This window comes from Anoplopoma fimbria, chromosome 21 (genome assembly GCF_027596085.1).
Source record: "Anoplopoma fimbria isolate UVic2021 breed Golden Eagle Sablefish chromosome 21, Afim_UVic_2022, whole genome shotgun sequence".
In the NCBI taxonomy this organism is placed as follows: Eukaryota; Metazoa; Chordata; class Actinopteri; order Perciformes; family Anoplopomatidae; genus Anoplopoma; species Anoplopoma fimbria.
Genome location: NC_072469.1, coordinates 14,781,668 through 14,797,485, shown reverse-complemented (window position 1 = coordinate 14,797,485; position 15,818 = coordinate 14,781,668). Strand labels below are relative to the sequence as shown.

Here is a 15,818-nt window from a genome sequence, read left to right as displayed (position 1 = left end):
AAGTTGTTTGAGCTAATTGCAGCATGATCTAAAGAGGTTTTTCATATCGCTGAGAGCGGAGTTGCATGGCGTTGAATAGAGACTTGGCAACTAATATGGGGAACCTGGGCCATTGTGCTCGTTCCTCAGCGCAAATGATTGAAGAAAACACTTATTACTCCAGGAGTTGTGTCGGGCTGGAGGGAGCCAGGCAATGGAGTGGCATTTGCGATGGAGACATTCACTGCCAGTTGGCCTCTTCAGCTCGCCTGCAATTGATCCATCATAGTCAGGCGGAGCTCCGGTTGGAGCGTGTTGGAGTGCATTCGCTCCATGACATTAACACAGAATGAGCTGAATACTGGATCACAATAGGATATTTTTGAGTGATTTCTGAGAGAACTAATTGCTATTTGCCTATTGTGTAGAAGGATATTTATAAAAATACATCATAAGTGTTATACCATACCATACCATACCAGGTATGTGACATTACATTTATGCAGAAATATAACAACATTTGTTTTTGTTTAAAACATATGTTAAAATACTAATGGAGCCTAGTCTGAGATAAATGGTTAATGGTAAATGACAGACCCACACTCCAGCCTAGTCAGATGCAGATCCATTGGGTTGTCGGGCTTGCCAAGGGAGTTGCCAGCCTCTGCATATTTATAACTGAGATAATTGAGCAAGTTCACTCAGAGAGCGATGAACAGGTTTAAATACATCAATTTGTTGGGTTGATAAAACGGCCCAATCACAGGACGGTACCCAGCATCATTGACTGAGATATTAACCAGTCCGGGTAATGGTGATTCCTGTGTGACACCGCGTACAGAGGACGTCCTCTGTCGGGGCTAATGATCCACAACTGGCAGAGAAATAGGAGCCGGGTCGACCCAGGGACGCCTCACTTCCACTAGGATACCTGGACATGGCCTTCCCCCCGACCACCTTGGAGGCTATTTTTAACATAATTACCCTTTTACCGCCCTGCTTAAAGCCCTGGCTCTCTGAATAAATTATGTGTAATGGAGCCCCTGTCTGTACACAGATCTTTACATGCAAGGGCCTGTGGTGAATAATGGCTCGGGAGCATAGTTTTAGCTGCTCTAATTATACTATGGGCTCCTGTTCCTGTAATAACCGCTGCTGATTTATTCATGGAGTTTGCCATACCTCCCCTTTAACGTTTAATGGCAATGGATCTTCTCCAATTAACTGTCCTTGCCCTTAATCTGGCTAAGAAACACAGCACGTCGGCCACGACAAACTTCCAGGTGCACTCTCCCCCCCATTTGGTGTGATTGTCTTTTCTTTTTTGTGTATTTCATTTTGATGATTTTCATTTGTCCTCCGGACGTGTGGGGAGTGACAAACTTGTGTCTGCAAGCGATGGGGGAATATGTATTTTCATCCCTCTGAATAAGAGGGAGATGAGGAGCGGAGCACCGAGGCTTCTGTTGTGTGATAGGAATCACATAATAGACTGGCATACAGAGAGCTGTCCGTCAAACTCTCCCAGGAGAGCCGCGACTGCTTCTGGTGAAAACAAAGGCAGGTTGGAGGCAGCCCGGGTCCATGGGCAAACTCCCTCTCTTTGCCTCGCTTGCCCGTTCTCTTTGTTTCTCCGCTCCTCTCAGTCATTCGCCACGCCGGCTAGAAACAATGGCGACCGGGATCGTGGTGCGGAATACCGAGTGGGAGGATTATTCCCCCTTCCCGATTACAGCAGATGTCATTTGTGTTCCCTTGAACTGTTGCATCCTGTGCGGCTCTAACTTGCAATCCCATTGTGTCAAAACATGCACCCTGGCTTCTGCGTATCCACTGTTGGCAGGCTTTACGCATAAGCCTCCAAAAAACTGAAATTTACATGGCATTTACGCTGGGATGATTGAGTTTTATCCACAAAGTATGAAAAATTACTGCGTTTTCCTACTACCGTGTATCTGCGCCTCTGTTTCCTCATGACGTGTTCCCTCTTTAGACTGTCCTCTCTTGTCCTTCGCATGATGAGATTACTCCTTCTGAGCAAATGAATTACATGATTTTTTTTTTACTTGCATTTGCTGGGTCTTGCAAGGCTATTCCTGCTTTCCTAGCATTAAAATTTGTCAAAGTAATCAGAAATGGCCCATCTCTCCGGAGGAACTAAGCAGTAAAATGAATCTTCCTGTCCTGCAACCAGAGAGCTTTTAACCCCCTAGATATTTGTAGCACACAGTAAAGTTTCATTTTACTGTCCAATGCAGCCTGAAGGCTTTTCCCACTAAATGGGATGCAGCATTATAGGATTGGTGTTCATTTATTTCAAATGGCACTTTCAGGATTGAGTCCAGGTTCTCTCGGGATTTGGCACTTGTATTAACATTGATGAACAGGAAGGGAAAATGGTGCGTTAAAGACATATCTGTATGTTTACCAGTCTGGAAACCCAACACCACAGGCTAACAGCTGACCTTTTAGCCCCTCTGACTTCTTTGACACCAGATCTATAGCCGCCACGGATGATAGAGAAGCACTCACACTCTGTAAAGGTGCACTGCTAGCAAACGTAGCAGAAAGAGGGATGCCCTTTTGACCCCGAAGATCCTGGAGGTACCATTTTAAAAACCTAAAAATGACAAGATGATTGAATCAAGAAATCAATCTCTGCTCTTCCCTACGTTTGTCCTCTGCAAGGAGCCACCTAGATGCTACGTTTGACCTGTAAATCTTAGATAGCTGGCTTATCACGAACGAGCCGCTGAACATTTGTTTGGTCAAGGGTTCAAGAAGACAATAGCAAAGGACTTCGGCCAACACAAGAGACAAACTGCCACTGGTGAGATTTTGACAACAGTAGCAGCTTTTATGCATTTGTGCACGCTGCTGCTAGTTTACCCTCTTCCTTCTTAAGCCCTTAACTCATTAACAGCCTGCATTTCGCAACCTTTGTGTATCCAAACAGCCACATGTTTCTTCATGCCTCCTTCTCTCATACCCTAAAACAAAGTATTTCAGAGTGGAGTACTCCAAACAACGGTCACAAAGTGTTTTCTTTCAATGATGGGGGTTTGTTTTCTTTGCCTAATCCGTGTTTGGCTTTGCAGCTCTCCATCCAAATATCCACTGTGATCGCCCAGCAGGAGTGGGTCACGCCTCATTTAGGCCACTTTAAACACGTCGAGGATCTTGTTGATGGTAGCTTACATGGAAGTGTGTGCATGTCATGAGTTAGTGTCAATGTGCCTTATTGCGGAGTCCCACACACATGCAAACATATACACCCGGTCTCTCTATGTGTGTGTTCTATACCGTGAGGGGTAAAGTAAAGACCTTATAGCAACATGTGCAACGCGAAACCCAACAGGAAGAGCTGCAGACGTTTATTTACACCACAAGAAGCCACAAAGGAAACAGAAGTACACACTCGCTGCCTGTGGAGGTTCTATATGGTCTACCGGGAGTCATAAAGATACAATGCAGCTCTGTCCAGACTCCAACGGCATGTGCTGCGCCCTCAGAGAGTCAGCGAGGCCGCTAAAGTAATTGAATCAACAGTTTATCCACTATTACTGATAGTTTCCTCCGCAGACGTTAACGCCCAACAGGCCTCACCTGCACATACTCAGAAATCCATCTCGTTATGTTCGACCGCCGCTTGCTGCGCTCTGAGTCCAGGCAGAATAAAGGGGACAGAAAATCAACCAGGCTGCTTGTTTACCAAGCGGCGGGTAAGGTTCGAGCTCCGGGGGAACTGACTGACGCTCCTTGACAAAATGAAATACCAATACCTGCGCCACGCTCCACTTACATACCCTAAACAAACCTCTGGCAAGATTGGAAAAATAATTACGAGCAGTCCAGGGCCTGGCAACAGTGTTGGAGAGGTTGATTGTTCAGCATTCACTTTGCTTTCCACACAGCTGGTCTACTAGTTTACCCCTCAGCTCTGCGTATGTGCTTTTGAGGAGATACTTTGTCTTACAAGTAAGATAGATGTGAGCTACTCCGATTAGCTTCTTTGCAAACATATTTCAAGCCATAACAGCCCCTCATTTGTTTTATTTGTACAATGTACATGTTAATGTTTAAAGGAACTTAACAAAATGTTTGCCACTGGTCTTGTGTCATAAATATATTTAATGTCCATGCATCTTCATGCTCAATGTAAAGTGTGTATTGTGTTTATATGTGCAGTAAATATGATGACACTGTTTTGGAAAGGTTCCATGTGTTTCTAGCTTTGTTCTGCAGTCGGCCTGTGAGAACTAATGTTCTGGTGGTTTTCTCCCACCAGGCTAATCAACATAAGGCTGATAACAGAGCCTTGTTCTGCCCTCATGGTGTGCTATTACTTGCTATCTAACATCTACACATGCGGAGGCCTTAGAAACGGAGCAAAAGATTGCAGCTTTGAGACATATTGTTTGTGCTATGAAGGGCTTGCAAGTACAAGAGAATGGTGTTTGAAAAGAATGGACTTATATATGCTTAGTCTAAATGCAATCTCTTTCTGTTTTACTCAGCCTCTCTCAGAGCAAGTAAAGTGAGAGAGCAGTGAGAGGAGCACCTTTGGAAATAGTTTGAGGTTTACTCTCTATCTAAACATTTGGGGGACTTATAATAGCTTGGTATAACACTGCGATCGCTGTGGTGCTGCGGTACAATCCTGTCTTTGATATTGGCCCATTTATATGCATTATGTTTCAGCTACGTAATTTAACTGTGCAGACACAAGGACAAAGGTTGAATTATAATTCTCAACAGGAAAATGTCTCAGTGAAGCTATAATACTCTGTTCTCATTCCACACACCTCATTGGCCAGGCAATGGCATCCTTTGTTTTTCTTGTTAATCACACCTTCTCTTGGCTCGCCAAGTATGCCGCATAACTTGATCCCTTATGAAACTAGCAACACGTGAATGATTAATCGACGGGCAATGAGCTCGGAGATGAAGGCTTTAGTTCGCCTTTTGTTGGAGAGTTAGAATCACGCGCTATCAGTCTGCCGGCCTCGCTGACACCACTTCCTCTTCCCACAGGTGTCGCAGAACAAGTCCTCGGACCCTTGCTGGGCCTTAAAAAGTCCAGCTCCCTTGAAAGCCTCCAGACTGCCGTTGCCGAGGCTTCGCTGAACGGCAAGATCAACGTTAAAAGGCCGCACTCGCGGATCGTCAGGGGCCGCGGCTGCAACGAGAGCTTCCGGGCCGCGATCGACAAATCATACGAGACACCTGTCGTCACACCGGCAGAAGAGGAGAACAGCATTGACACATGTGAGTGTTGAGATATAAGTTGCTCATGCAGAGTTTTCTCTTTTTATTCATAGCAGTGATCCAGAATAATGTGTGTCATTATATGATGTATAATAGAGGATATTAGAAGATTATTACAAAGATATTCAGCCAGTGTAATGTAGGCCAACTCAATGATTTATCCCCGGAGCCTTTTCAGAACGGCAGGATTCACCCCCAAGTAAACTAGGTTAGGGATCCCCTTTTGCTGGAGAGATGTGTCTGTGTGTGTGTCTGTGTGTCACAATGCACAGCTGCAATAAGCGTCTAGGTTACACACTCATTAATATTTACATAGTTCACGTTGAGTGGCATTGTCAGAGACTGTGCAGCATGTTTCCCCAGGAGCGTACGTTCTCCTAAAGTGCATTGCCATGTTTTAAAACAGGAGTGCACACGAGGGGAACATTGTGCTGTTTACCCACATAAGTCTTGCTGCTATAGTATCCATTTTACACTTAATATCTCAATGTCACCTTATTGCATTCACAAAGATTATAAATGAAAAACATGTCTTTGCTTCAGTCTGTGCCAGTTAGTTCTGGCACATAAAGCTGTACAACTTTGCCAGGATTCCTCACATTCATTTCTCCTGCATACCTGACTGGGATTGAAACCACAATTACTATTATTCTAAACTATAAAGACAACATTAGAAAGGAGAGACATGCCACTTTCCGTTTGAGTGAACATATCCATCCCCGCTTGGTGTCTGATGACAAAAAGACATGGGGATCGAGAGACAGCCGTCTTACGTTTGGCGACAGGTAATAACACTGCAACACCACAAGAGTAATCACCAGATATAAATTTCCATTCACCATTAAAGGATTCCATTAAAAGAGCTGGGGGAAGATTTGAAAAAAGAGGGAATTATTTGCCTGAAACGCTTTGTTCTCATAAGCTCTGTCGGCAAGCCACTAAATACAGTCTTATCTCGGCAAAGAAAAATGGGGAAAGCAAGCGATTTCCCCTGCCGTGGTATATTGCATTCTCCCCCATGATATTCAAATAACTCTGTTTTTCAATTTAGATAAAAGCAGCCAGTCCGTGCTCGTCACTGAGGTTAATAGTCAAAGTTGACAGATAAGCCGCTGCCTTCGTCTGCTCCCAGACTTTTATTTACATAAAATAAGAATGTGGCATCACCTAAAGAAAATGTGTCCCCACAAGATATCCCGATGGGAAAAGAAAATGCACTTTCACTTGTGCTACTTTGTGTTGCATCGTTTGAGGAAATAAGAAAAAGAAAGAGAAATATGCTCTGCTGAGCAAAAATCCCTTCTTTTAAGACTGGCAATTTTATTTGTCTGTCATAACCTTTGCTGACAGGCCAGCTTAAATGTCCTTGATGTTTAAAGCAGGGAAGTATAATGGCAGAGTATCACTAAAGCAAGAAAATGTTTCCTGTGGTTGTCTTTCAGTCTCCTGAAGCTTCTATCAATGGTTCTGCTGTCATGTTATCAATCAAGTTGTTTTTTTTTCCCCGTTTCATTAAATTGCAGTGGCCTCACCTTTTGATCCCTTATGAAACTAGCAACACGTGAATGATTAATCGACGGGCAATGAGCTCGTCGGCCTCACCTTTTGATGTCCGGTTTTAAAATCTTTTGTATGTTTTTTGATAGGAGATTGCTTTATTTCATGTCTTGGTTTATTTGAAAGACTCAAGGTAAATGGAAGAGTAAAAAACTTTTAAATGCCGTGTTTCCTCTTGCTTGGCCTCCGCTTTAACTCAATATTAGGCTTTTGCATATCTACTTGTACTCTACTTGTAAGAACATGCCACCAGAGAGCGTCCTCCGTTTGTGAAAAGGGAAGCAATGTGGAAGTGTCTTCAACCTGCATTCTATCTCATGGCCAGCAGGGGGCGACTGCTCTGGTTGCAAAAATAAGTCAGATTGTATAAAAGTCTATGAGACAACGTCTTCTCACTTGATTTAAACATTGTAAACATCAGTTTATGGTCTCAATCTCTATTTTTAAGTCCTATTCAATACAGCATTATATTAATTTAGTAAATGATGGTCCCTTTTAGAGTTCAATTATCCATAGAGCAGGGCATGCTTTAGGGCGGGGCTACCTTGGGATTGACAGGTTACTACCATGGCATTGTCTGGTCTGGAGTTGTTTGTGTTATAGGGCGTGAAGCGTAAAAGTTAATCTGAACATTTGGATGCCTAAAAATGTCCCTCTTGTGTCACTTCTGGGCTGACCAAAAACCAAAATGGCAACTACCAAAAAGACCAACCTTGAGGCTTCAAAACAGCAGTCCACAAGCCAATGGGTGACGTCACGGTGACCATGTCCACTTCTTATATACACTCTGTACTTCCCACAAACAAATGTGCCCATGCGTCCACACTCGTAAGCACACATGGCCACTGCCCCGTGGGACGGTATAGATTACAATGTTTAGCCTGTTATCTGCAGCTCTGTATCATTAAGCAGTAGCAGCATTAGCACTCCTGCTAATCTCAGTCATTTAAATAGCCAGATACAGCTCACAGCTGCAGCTGCTCTTAAGTGAATGATAAGCAGGCAGCAGATTTAGGGATAACAGTGATACGCTGAACCTGCTCCCAAATTTGTGGAGGTGGAGAAATGGAAGGGAGGGGCTGCGTGCGACAATGAATTGCATAATTGAGCAGGTTTAAGCTGCCGGTTAGCTTTCTTCATCTCTGCTGTACAGTGCCTTGTGGTGAGAATCCATTCCTGTCATTTCACAGAAATGGCAGCTGAAAGAGATAGCTGATAAACTCCACAGATCACAAGAGAAAACAAACCCAACTGTCCCTTGAAATGTGAATCCAGCTGCTCCACCCTCCTGTCTCTTCCTGTACAGCTTAAATCCATCATGGTCCCTCCCTCTTCTTTCCTCACGATAAGGTCCCTCTTCCATCAAAGGCACAACTTAGACGACGACAGCCAAGACCGTTATAAATTGTAATCTGAAGGACATCTACCTCACGCCTCCGAGCCACAGATACAGCATAGACAGGAGCTACGCCGACTGCGAAGTGCACCACATTTGCAATTAAGATCCCTGGGAGCCATTTTCAAGATTATTTAAATGTGTAATTACTGACAGATTAATTACATTTTGCACATCAGTTCTGATTAGATGTGATGGAAACTTTGAGTTTAATCAAGCCTGCATCACCTAAGGAGTTTGGTTTCAATTTGATGTCTGGATTCAAATTAGTTGAGACGTATATGAAGAACCTTATTCACACGACGATCATCACAGTTTCCATCACCTTTTCATGTAATGCAACAGAAAAGGGGAAAAAAAGATCATTCTCTTGTGAGCTGTGTGAAAAGTACACATGTGAAATAACCAGAGGCTTTCAGCTGAGTGAGAAAATGTTCAACTGAAATCTCAAAGGGTGAACAATGTAAATATATTCTGCTGTAATGAGGCGCGTGAATTCAGTGTGTTTTGTTCAAAGCTGCGATACCTTGTGGGACACAGCTTTTTTTCTTTTAATGGTTCGTCTGATGAAAGAAGTGATGCTTTATAACTGATAAAAAAAAAAGAAAAAAACACGGTGTTGTTGTGCTGAGTTCAAATGCTGCTTCTGTGATCCACAAGGAGTCAAGTGGAAGTTAAAGCCAAAAGTGTCTGCATTTATCCACTTCCATTTTATTTCTCTCTCTATCCCTGTATTTGTGTGAGTGTGCTCCTCTCTCTCCCTCTCAATATCTATATTTAACACCCTCTCCTCCACGCTTATCTCCTCACTCCAGTGGACGAGGACACCGAGGGAAGCTCCAGGTCAGGTCGCGAGTCGATGTCCACCAGCAGCGACCTCAATGTGGGACCCGGTTTGAACGGCAACCCCTCCAAAGACGACAGGCAGAGAGATCGGGACAAGGCTGGGGGGAAGGAGAAGAAGAAACCCGAAAGGGACAAAGAGAGGGAGAAGGACAGGAGCAAATCCAAGAAAGGCGTGCTGAAGGGCCTGGGCGACATGTTCAGGTAGGAACAAGTCAGAGCTCAAAATCCGAAACCTTACAAAGTGTCGCCCCGAGCGTCAAGCGCTATCTGCTTTATTTAATTCCACTCAACGCTTTCACCACTGGATCACTCAGAATTTGAATGCATTCTCTGGATGTTGCAAGTGCTAATCAGGGACCCCTCTCCTTGAACCCTGTGAGGTGGAGGGAAGGGGATGGAGGCGGGGGGGGTTATCGACCTCCAGGGCCTCTGGCACTTTTGAGCCAGATTATTTTTAATAAGGGCAACATGTTTTATTCATAATCACATGTGCGAGATCCTCCTATCCAAACACGCCGCGCATTTTGTTAACCAGCAGACAATGTTCAGGGCCCGTTCGGGTGCTAATGTGGGATCTGTGGTTTGGTTCAGGGGATAACAGACCTTTGATGATGATAAAATCGACTGCAGGTTGGAATTGTTGTCCGTGTCTCATCATGCAGTTGCAATTTTTTTAGAGGCAGACTACCTTGGGAGACCATGAGAGGGGGCATGATTCTGCTCTCAAGATCATTTAGATATTCAACAATTAAAGGAAAGTGCAGGAAGTTGTAGGCATATTTGAAATCAATTCCTCTGCTGGCTTGTGGTTGTCAGGTTTGTCTCCCAGCTTGGAAAATAAATCCCCTGCCTTTGAGGACTGTGTATCGTGACTTTGGACCATGCAAAGACAATTGCATGAGACATGTGCAAAGAGTCTGGGGATGAAAATAAACATCCCGCGGGTATCCATCCAGTGTCTCTGCCATGAGGAAATCAGTGGGGGGAGTCACATTAATTCTTTCAATTCGGTGCACATTTGTATATGGCATAAATTAACGGGGGAGGCGGTGCGGGCCGTTATCGAGCCGTGAGTTGTTTTCATGTGGATTAGTTTAATGGGATTAGTTAGCGTATCGCGGCGCGCGGCTCTGTAATGAACAATAAAGACGACAAGTGTGTTTCGAGGTCACGACTGAGGAATGCGCGGAACTCTCTTATCTTCCATTATTTTTCACTCTCGTGAGTTTTTGCATCCTGTGGTGTAAAATGCATAACGACAACATACATTGTGCTGCACAGCCGGCATGAGAGCACGTTTGTGGAGACGCACACATGTTCACAGAGAGAGGTGTGCTGGGTTGGTAAAGGAAGGTGGAAATTTGAGCCACAGGTTTGACACTCGGTGACATGCAATCAGCGCCGTTAGCAAACCCTTTTGAAACGCGTGCTCGGCGCCGATAGGTGGCTGCCGGGTGATTTTAACTGTGCATGCGGGCCCTCGGCGTGCCCTCCTCGGCCTCATCATCGTTCTTCATTATCTTTGAGTGCCACGGCCACTTAAGAGTTGGCAGCCTCGCTGACACTCCCCCCCCCCATCCTTCTCCATGCATTTAACGCCAGGCCCTGCGCCTCCTGAATGCAAAGAGGCAGCCTTTTGAACCGGCATCGGCTCTTCAGTGCTAAAGTTTTGTCTCTCCTTCTCTCCGCTGCTCCTACTCCTTGTTGATACCTCAAACACATTTCTACCCTAAAACTGTGACAGCTCTCACAACCGCACAGCCACGCTGTCCTTTTCTTTTCGCGTTCAGGTTTAGAAAGTTGGAGATGGCAAGGAGCTGAGGTGAAAATGAATGCGTCCCACAGGATACAATAACAAACTCTTTTTTTTTTTTTTTGTAAAGAACAAAACCGGAGTGATGTGAAATGCCTTGTGGTCAATAGGGAGGAGAGGGAAATAAAAGTGAAAGATCTGTTGTGTTTCGCACTTTTAGTGTTTCTAACAAAAGTTTTGACAGTGATATCAGAATGGAGAAGTTTTTCCTGCACATAATAAAAGGGGTTCGGCTGACAGTAACTCTCAGGCTTATGAATCACAGAAAGACTTTACATCGGCAAGTTTTACATGTGAGTGTCTTATCATTGCATCAAAACATCAAAAAGGCAACCTGATTGGGTTAATCCTTTGTAACGCTCGTCATTTGCATGAAAAGGACGGGCAGGCACTCGCTCCTCCCGGCATCTCTCACACCAATGCGTGTCTCACACCTCACGTTCTCCCACTAAGGAGATTTCAAGGAGCTTGCAGCGCACTGCAATTTGCGCTCATTTGCATGCAGGCCTTCGGACGGCCTGATGAGCGCGTAGTGCACGTCTGCTTAATGGACAGCCTGATTGGGAGTGCATTAACATCAGAGCCAGGGGAAAGGAGGATGGCCTAATATAAGGAGAGAGATGGAGGATAAGGGGGGGGGGACACTGTGAGATAAATACTGTGAGTGCAAGAATGACTGAACGTGCGTGATGGAAAGAAAATTGACTGCCTAAAGCCCAAAGCAAAGAAACTGCAGACCACAGCCCCCCAGCTCCACTGCCTCTCTGGATTCCTACTGTACTGCCTATAGGATGGCAGACTGCCTGCTAGAGGGTATATGCTACCACCTAATAATGAATAGCTTATCATTTCATGAACGGATAGCAATGTGCATGCATGCATAGGACATAAAACCAGCCCTGGGCAGCTTGACATCATTGTTATTTCAAGGATGTCTGTTGCACGCATGTATCACTGTGTCCACGTCTGCATCCAGTGGTGTATAGGGGAGTGCATTGCTCCCCACCCCCCCGAAACCATTATATGTGATTATTCATGTCCTCTCTAGTAGATAACATGTGATCATTACTTTCTGATCCTATCAGGTTTGTTTATGCGTCTGAAGCCTTGCCCTGGGCCGCGTTAGCATGCTAGCAGACAATGATGTCCCGGCCCGGCCTCTAAGACTCCCTTCCAACATGCCTAATGAGGTGTTGTTTCTCTGCTCTGTGACTGACTGACCTCCTCCATCTAAGCCCCATCCCCGTCTCTTGATATGTTTATGTGCGCGTGACCGTGTTGTGTGTGCGCTCACACAAAAAAACAAACATCCTGGGTCATTTATTATAGTGTCGAGTGCTCAATTGTTGAGACAAAGTGGAAATACATACTTGAATGTGTTAACTAGACTTTGAGATGGACATTTTTTGCAGTCTATGAGTGTGTAAATGTGTACTTGACAAGTGAAAGTACAGCAGCATGAAGGAGACAAGTGAGCGAAGGCTGCAAAATATGGAAGGCAGGGTTAGGACGGGGGAAATGGGGCCCAGCGAGGTGGGGGTTGGAGGGTGGATTGGGTGATGGTGGAAGGATGGAGAGGGAGCGTGTGCACTGGAGTGAACTGGGGCACCAAGGGAGAGTGGGAGAGGAGGATGAAAAGGAAAGCGAGAGGTGGAACGAGAGGAGAAGGGAGCTTTTCACAGCGGCAGTCACGGCATCGGGCTACCGTCTGCCTGTAGGGAGGATCCAGGATCTCAGGCTATTTTGTGTGTGTGTGTGTGTGTGTGTGTGTGTGTGTGTGTGTGTGTGTTTTGTGTGTGTGTGTGTGTGTGTGTGTGTGTGTTCGAGGTTCATTTAAATTTTCAAATGTGTGCATGCGCTACTCATGTTTGCCTGTGTGTGTGTGTATATAGATGAAAAGATGTGTTAATGGGCTCAGGCATCACCGTCACCCTTTGTCCCGGGTGCTTCCTCACCCGCACACACACACACACACAGTTACCCTTGGTCCCCCACAACCCCACTCCCACCCTCCACACCACTCTGATAAGTGGCATGCCTCACGCCGAGCCATCAGCCGACACTGCCGCTCAGCGTGACAGCCGTGCATCCCCCCTCTCTCCTAACCAACCCGCCCTCCATCACCTCAGGGTCCTCGTCTGTCTGCTCCTCCCTCCAGATGCAGCCCCACTCAAGGCAACACGGGAGAGAGACACGGGAGAGAGGGGGGGGAAGGAAAGCAGTGAAAGCTGGAGCGGAGGGATGCTTTCCATCCTTCAATCTGTATTATTCTTAGGCAGTGTGGAAGCACGCTGGGAGCACTGGAGTATGGGGGGTTGTCACGAGCGCGTGTGTGTTTGCATACATGTTTCCTGTATTCTAATGGGCTTAGAATATGGATACCATGCCACAAAATCATGATTGCATTATGTGTAGCATGAGAGTAGGTAGTTGGCGTGTTTCCCGCGCCGCTCCGTGTCTTTGTACCATATGATTCTTTCTGCTCGCGTGGGTGTGAACAGCTGACGGCGGGTAAGCCGGCTTGATCATCAGTACGCCGACATGAAACATGCATTAGCCTGGCTTTTTTATACACACACACAGTGACCGAGGGCGTGCCTGGTGGATCAACACACACTCTGTGTAACGCAGCCATTCTCCCCCTCCACCTTCCCTTGCACATACACACGAGGCACGCATATGCTCTTAGTATTACGCCACAGTTGATTTGAAGACGGCAATTAGCCGCCTCCACATGTGGGCCCTGACATCTGCTGAATGTAATCTGAGAGAAAAAGATAATTGTATTTCTTTTGCTCTGCCCCACTCATCACAGTGTCTGTGCTGGGGAAGTTAAGGCAGGCACAGGGCGCAGCATCAGGCCGGAGCTTGTACCTGAGGATGACTGCAATGGAGGAGGGGATATAAGAGACGCAGCAAAATATACTGTAAATACATGACAAAGCAATGTGACTTCCTGTCAGCTCTAGGGGCACATCAGTGCTGCTGAGGCTGACCTTTGACCTCCCTTTGAGACACACATTTACCCTGTCATAGATGAATATTTCAGAGAGAACTCAGTATTGAACTTTTGGTAGCTTTTGGCACTTCGCCAAGTGCAAAGTCATGCCTCAATTTCACCTTCAAATGGCTGCACAGCTAAAAGAAATATCATGTCACCGAGGGCACTGCACTGAGAGGGGGTCAGCTTTTTCCACTTCTGGGGAAAAACATCTTTTGAAAAGAACTCCCTCGCCACGTCTTCATAGCTGGTGCAAGATGTCGGGACTTTAAAGTGGGGGTGGGTGAACTCCAAACTCCCTCAGAAAAAAATGCTCTGGGTGTGCCATCCTATTACTCTCCTGCCAATCATGTTCCAAAGAGACTCAGCGGGGGCAAAACAACAAACAACTAAGTCCCCCACTGAGAAGATTAGCGCCACTGTCACAGAGCGCAGTGACGGGAGATGAAAACGGTAAAACAACAAATGTCTTCTTTACGCCAGGTTAAGGCCAGCACAGCTTTGTGTGCGGTGACAGAAAAGAATTGGATGTCACTGTCAATTTCTGGCGGGGCGAAGCATTTAGACGTAGGGGAGGGGCTGAGTGATGGGATGCAAGGAGGGGGAGGAGGGGACGCTCTGCGACGTCAGCCACCATGGGACAATGAAAGAAGGCCCCTTCAGGCATTGGGGGGGGGGTTGTTGTCTGACCGGCCGCACTTCCTCTGCTTTCGGCCACTCAATGCAAATGTGATTGGGCAGCACTGGGCCTCCATCAGACAGCCCTGAAGTAATTAGGTTTAGAATGATCATGCAGTGCTCCGAGATAGACCTTGAAGCATGGGGAGAAGTGTGTGTGTGTGTGTGTGTGTGTGTGTGTGTGTGTGTGTGTGTGTGTGTGTGTGTGTGTGTGTGTGTGTGTGTGTGTGTGTGTGTGTGTGTGTGTGTGTGTGTGTGTGTGTGTGTGTGTGTGTGTGTGTGTGTGTGTGTGTGTGTGTGTGTGTGTGTGTGTGTGTGTGTGTGTGGGGAGGTGGTGCTGCACGATGGAGTTAATTGAATCTGAAATCTTGTCGGCCTGAAATGAGATACACCGATGTCTCTCACGCTGCGTCTCAGGCAGAGGGCTGCAAACATGACTGAATTCATAAAGTGTGTTATTAAAGATCTTAAATTAAGTGTAGCAGTGCAGCCCTCCATACTCTACCAGGCCTGTGACTACTAATGATCCAACCCCAGTGGAATCTCACCCAGACCCACCGACGGAAACCCGAGACTTCCCTTTCTCTTTTCTTTCTCCCTTTCCCTGCGTCCTCCCTCCTCCTCACACTTCAGCCGTCTCCCTTACTTTACTCTCCTCTCCTTCCCCCCTCGCTCCGCCGTCGCTCCTTTCATCACCCGCGATGTTCCAGACAGAAACCGCCGGATGTTTTCTTAACTTGCTCCCTCTCTGTTTCATATTTGTTTTTCACACTTTGAGACACTTTGATTCCACTTTGATGTTTTTTTTTTTTGGTTTTCTTTTCCACTCTGGCCCGGATCGCTTTGATCAATCAGGAACAGAAAGACGGTTCCAATGCGAGTCGACTCTCAGAGGAGAGGCGGATTTGAAAATAATGAGAAAACATTACGTACAAAGATCTGAGAACGGCACAATACCATTTTGTTTTTGTCTAAATAGTACAAATGAATCGCTAATGCCCCCCCCCCCAATAATAAAACATATTAAATGTATGTTTTGGTCTGAGGAGGGAAAAAAAGTTGAATTAGAGATGCGAAGCATCAGAGACAGAGGTGAGAAATGCACATGGGGGAACCTATTTATTTCCCCCTATGTGCTATGCAAATGAAGCGGGCTGCCTGCTACAGTACGACTCATTGCTAGTCGACTCACCCGTCCAAAAGGCTTAGCATGTAATGAAATAGAGGCCTGTGGCTGAAATGACCTTTCCCATCCGCTGAGTTCCCACCTGCTGATGTGT

At 45.9% G+C, this 15,818-nt stretch overlaps 1 protein-coding gene across 2 annotated transcripts in view; it reads left to right on the top strand.

The window, feature by feature from the left end:
* Positions 1 to 15,818, top strand: part of LOC129110418 (partitioning defective 3 homolog) — a 325,305-nt gene that overhangs the window by 217,046 nt on the left and 92,441 nt on the right. For both annotated transcript variants that reach the window (XM_054622495.1, XM_054622494.1), the window contains 2 exons: positions 5,014 to 5,247; positions 9,016 to 9,247. In XM_054622495.1, coding sequence (XP_054478470.1) covers positions 5,014 to 5,247; positions 9,016 to 9,247 — 466 coding nt within the window. The remainder of the gene's footprint in view (positions 1 to 5,013; positions 5,248 to 9,015; positions 9,248 to 15,818) is intronic.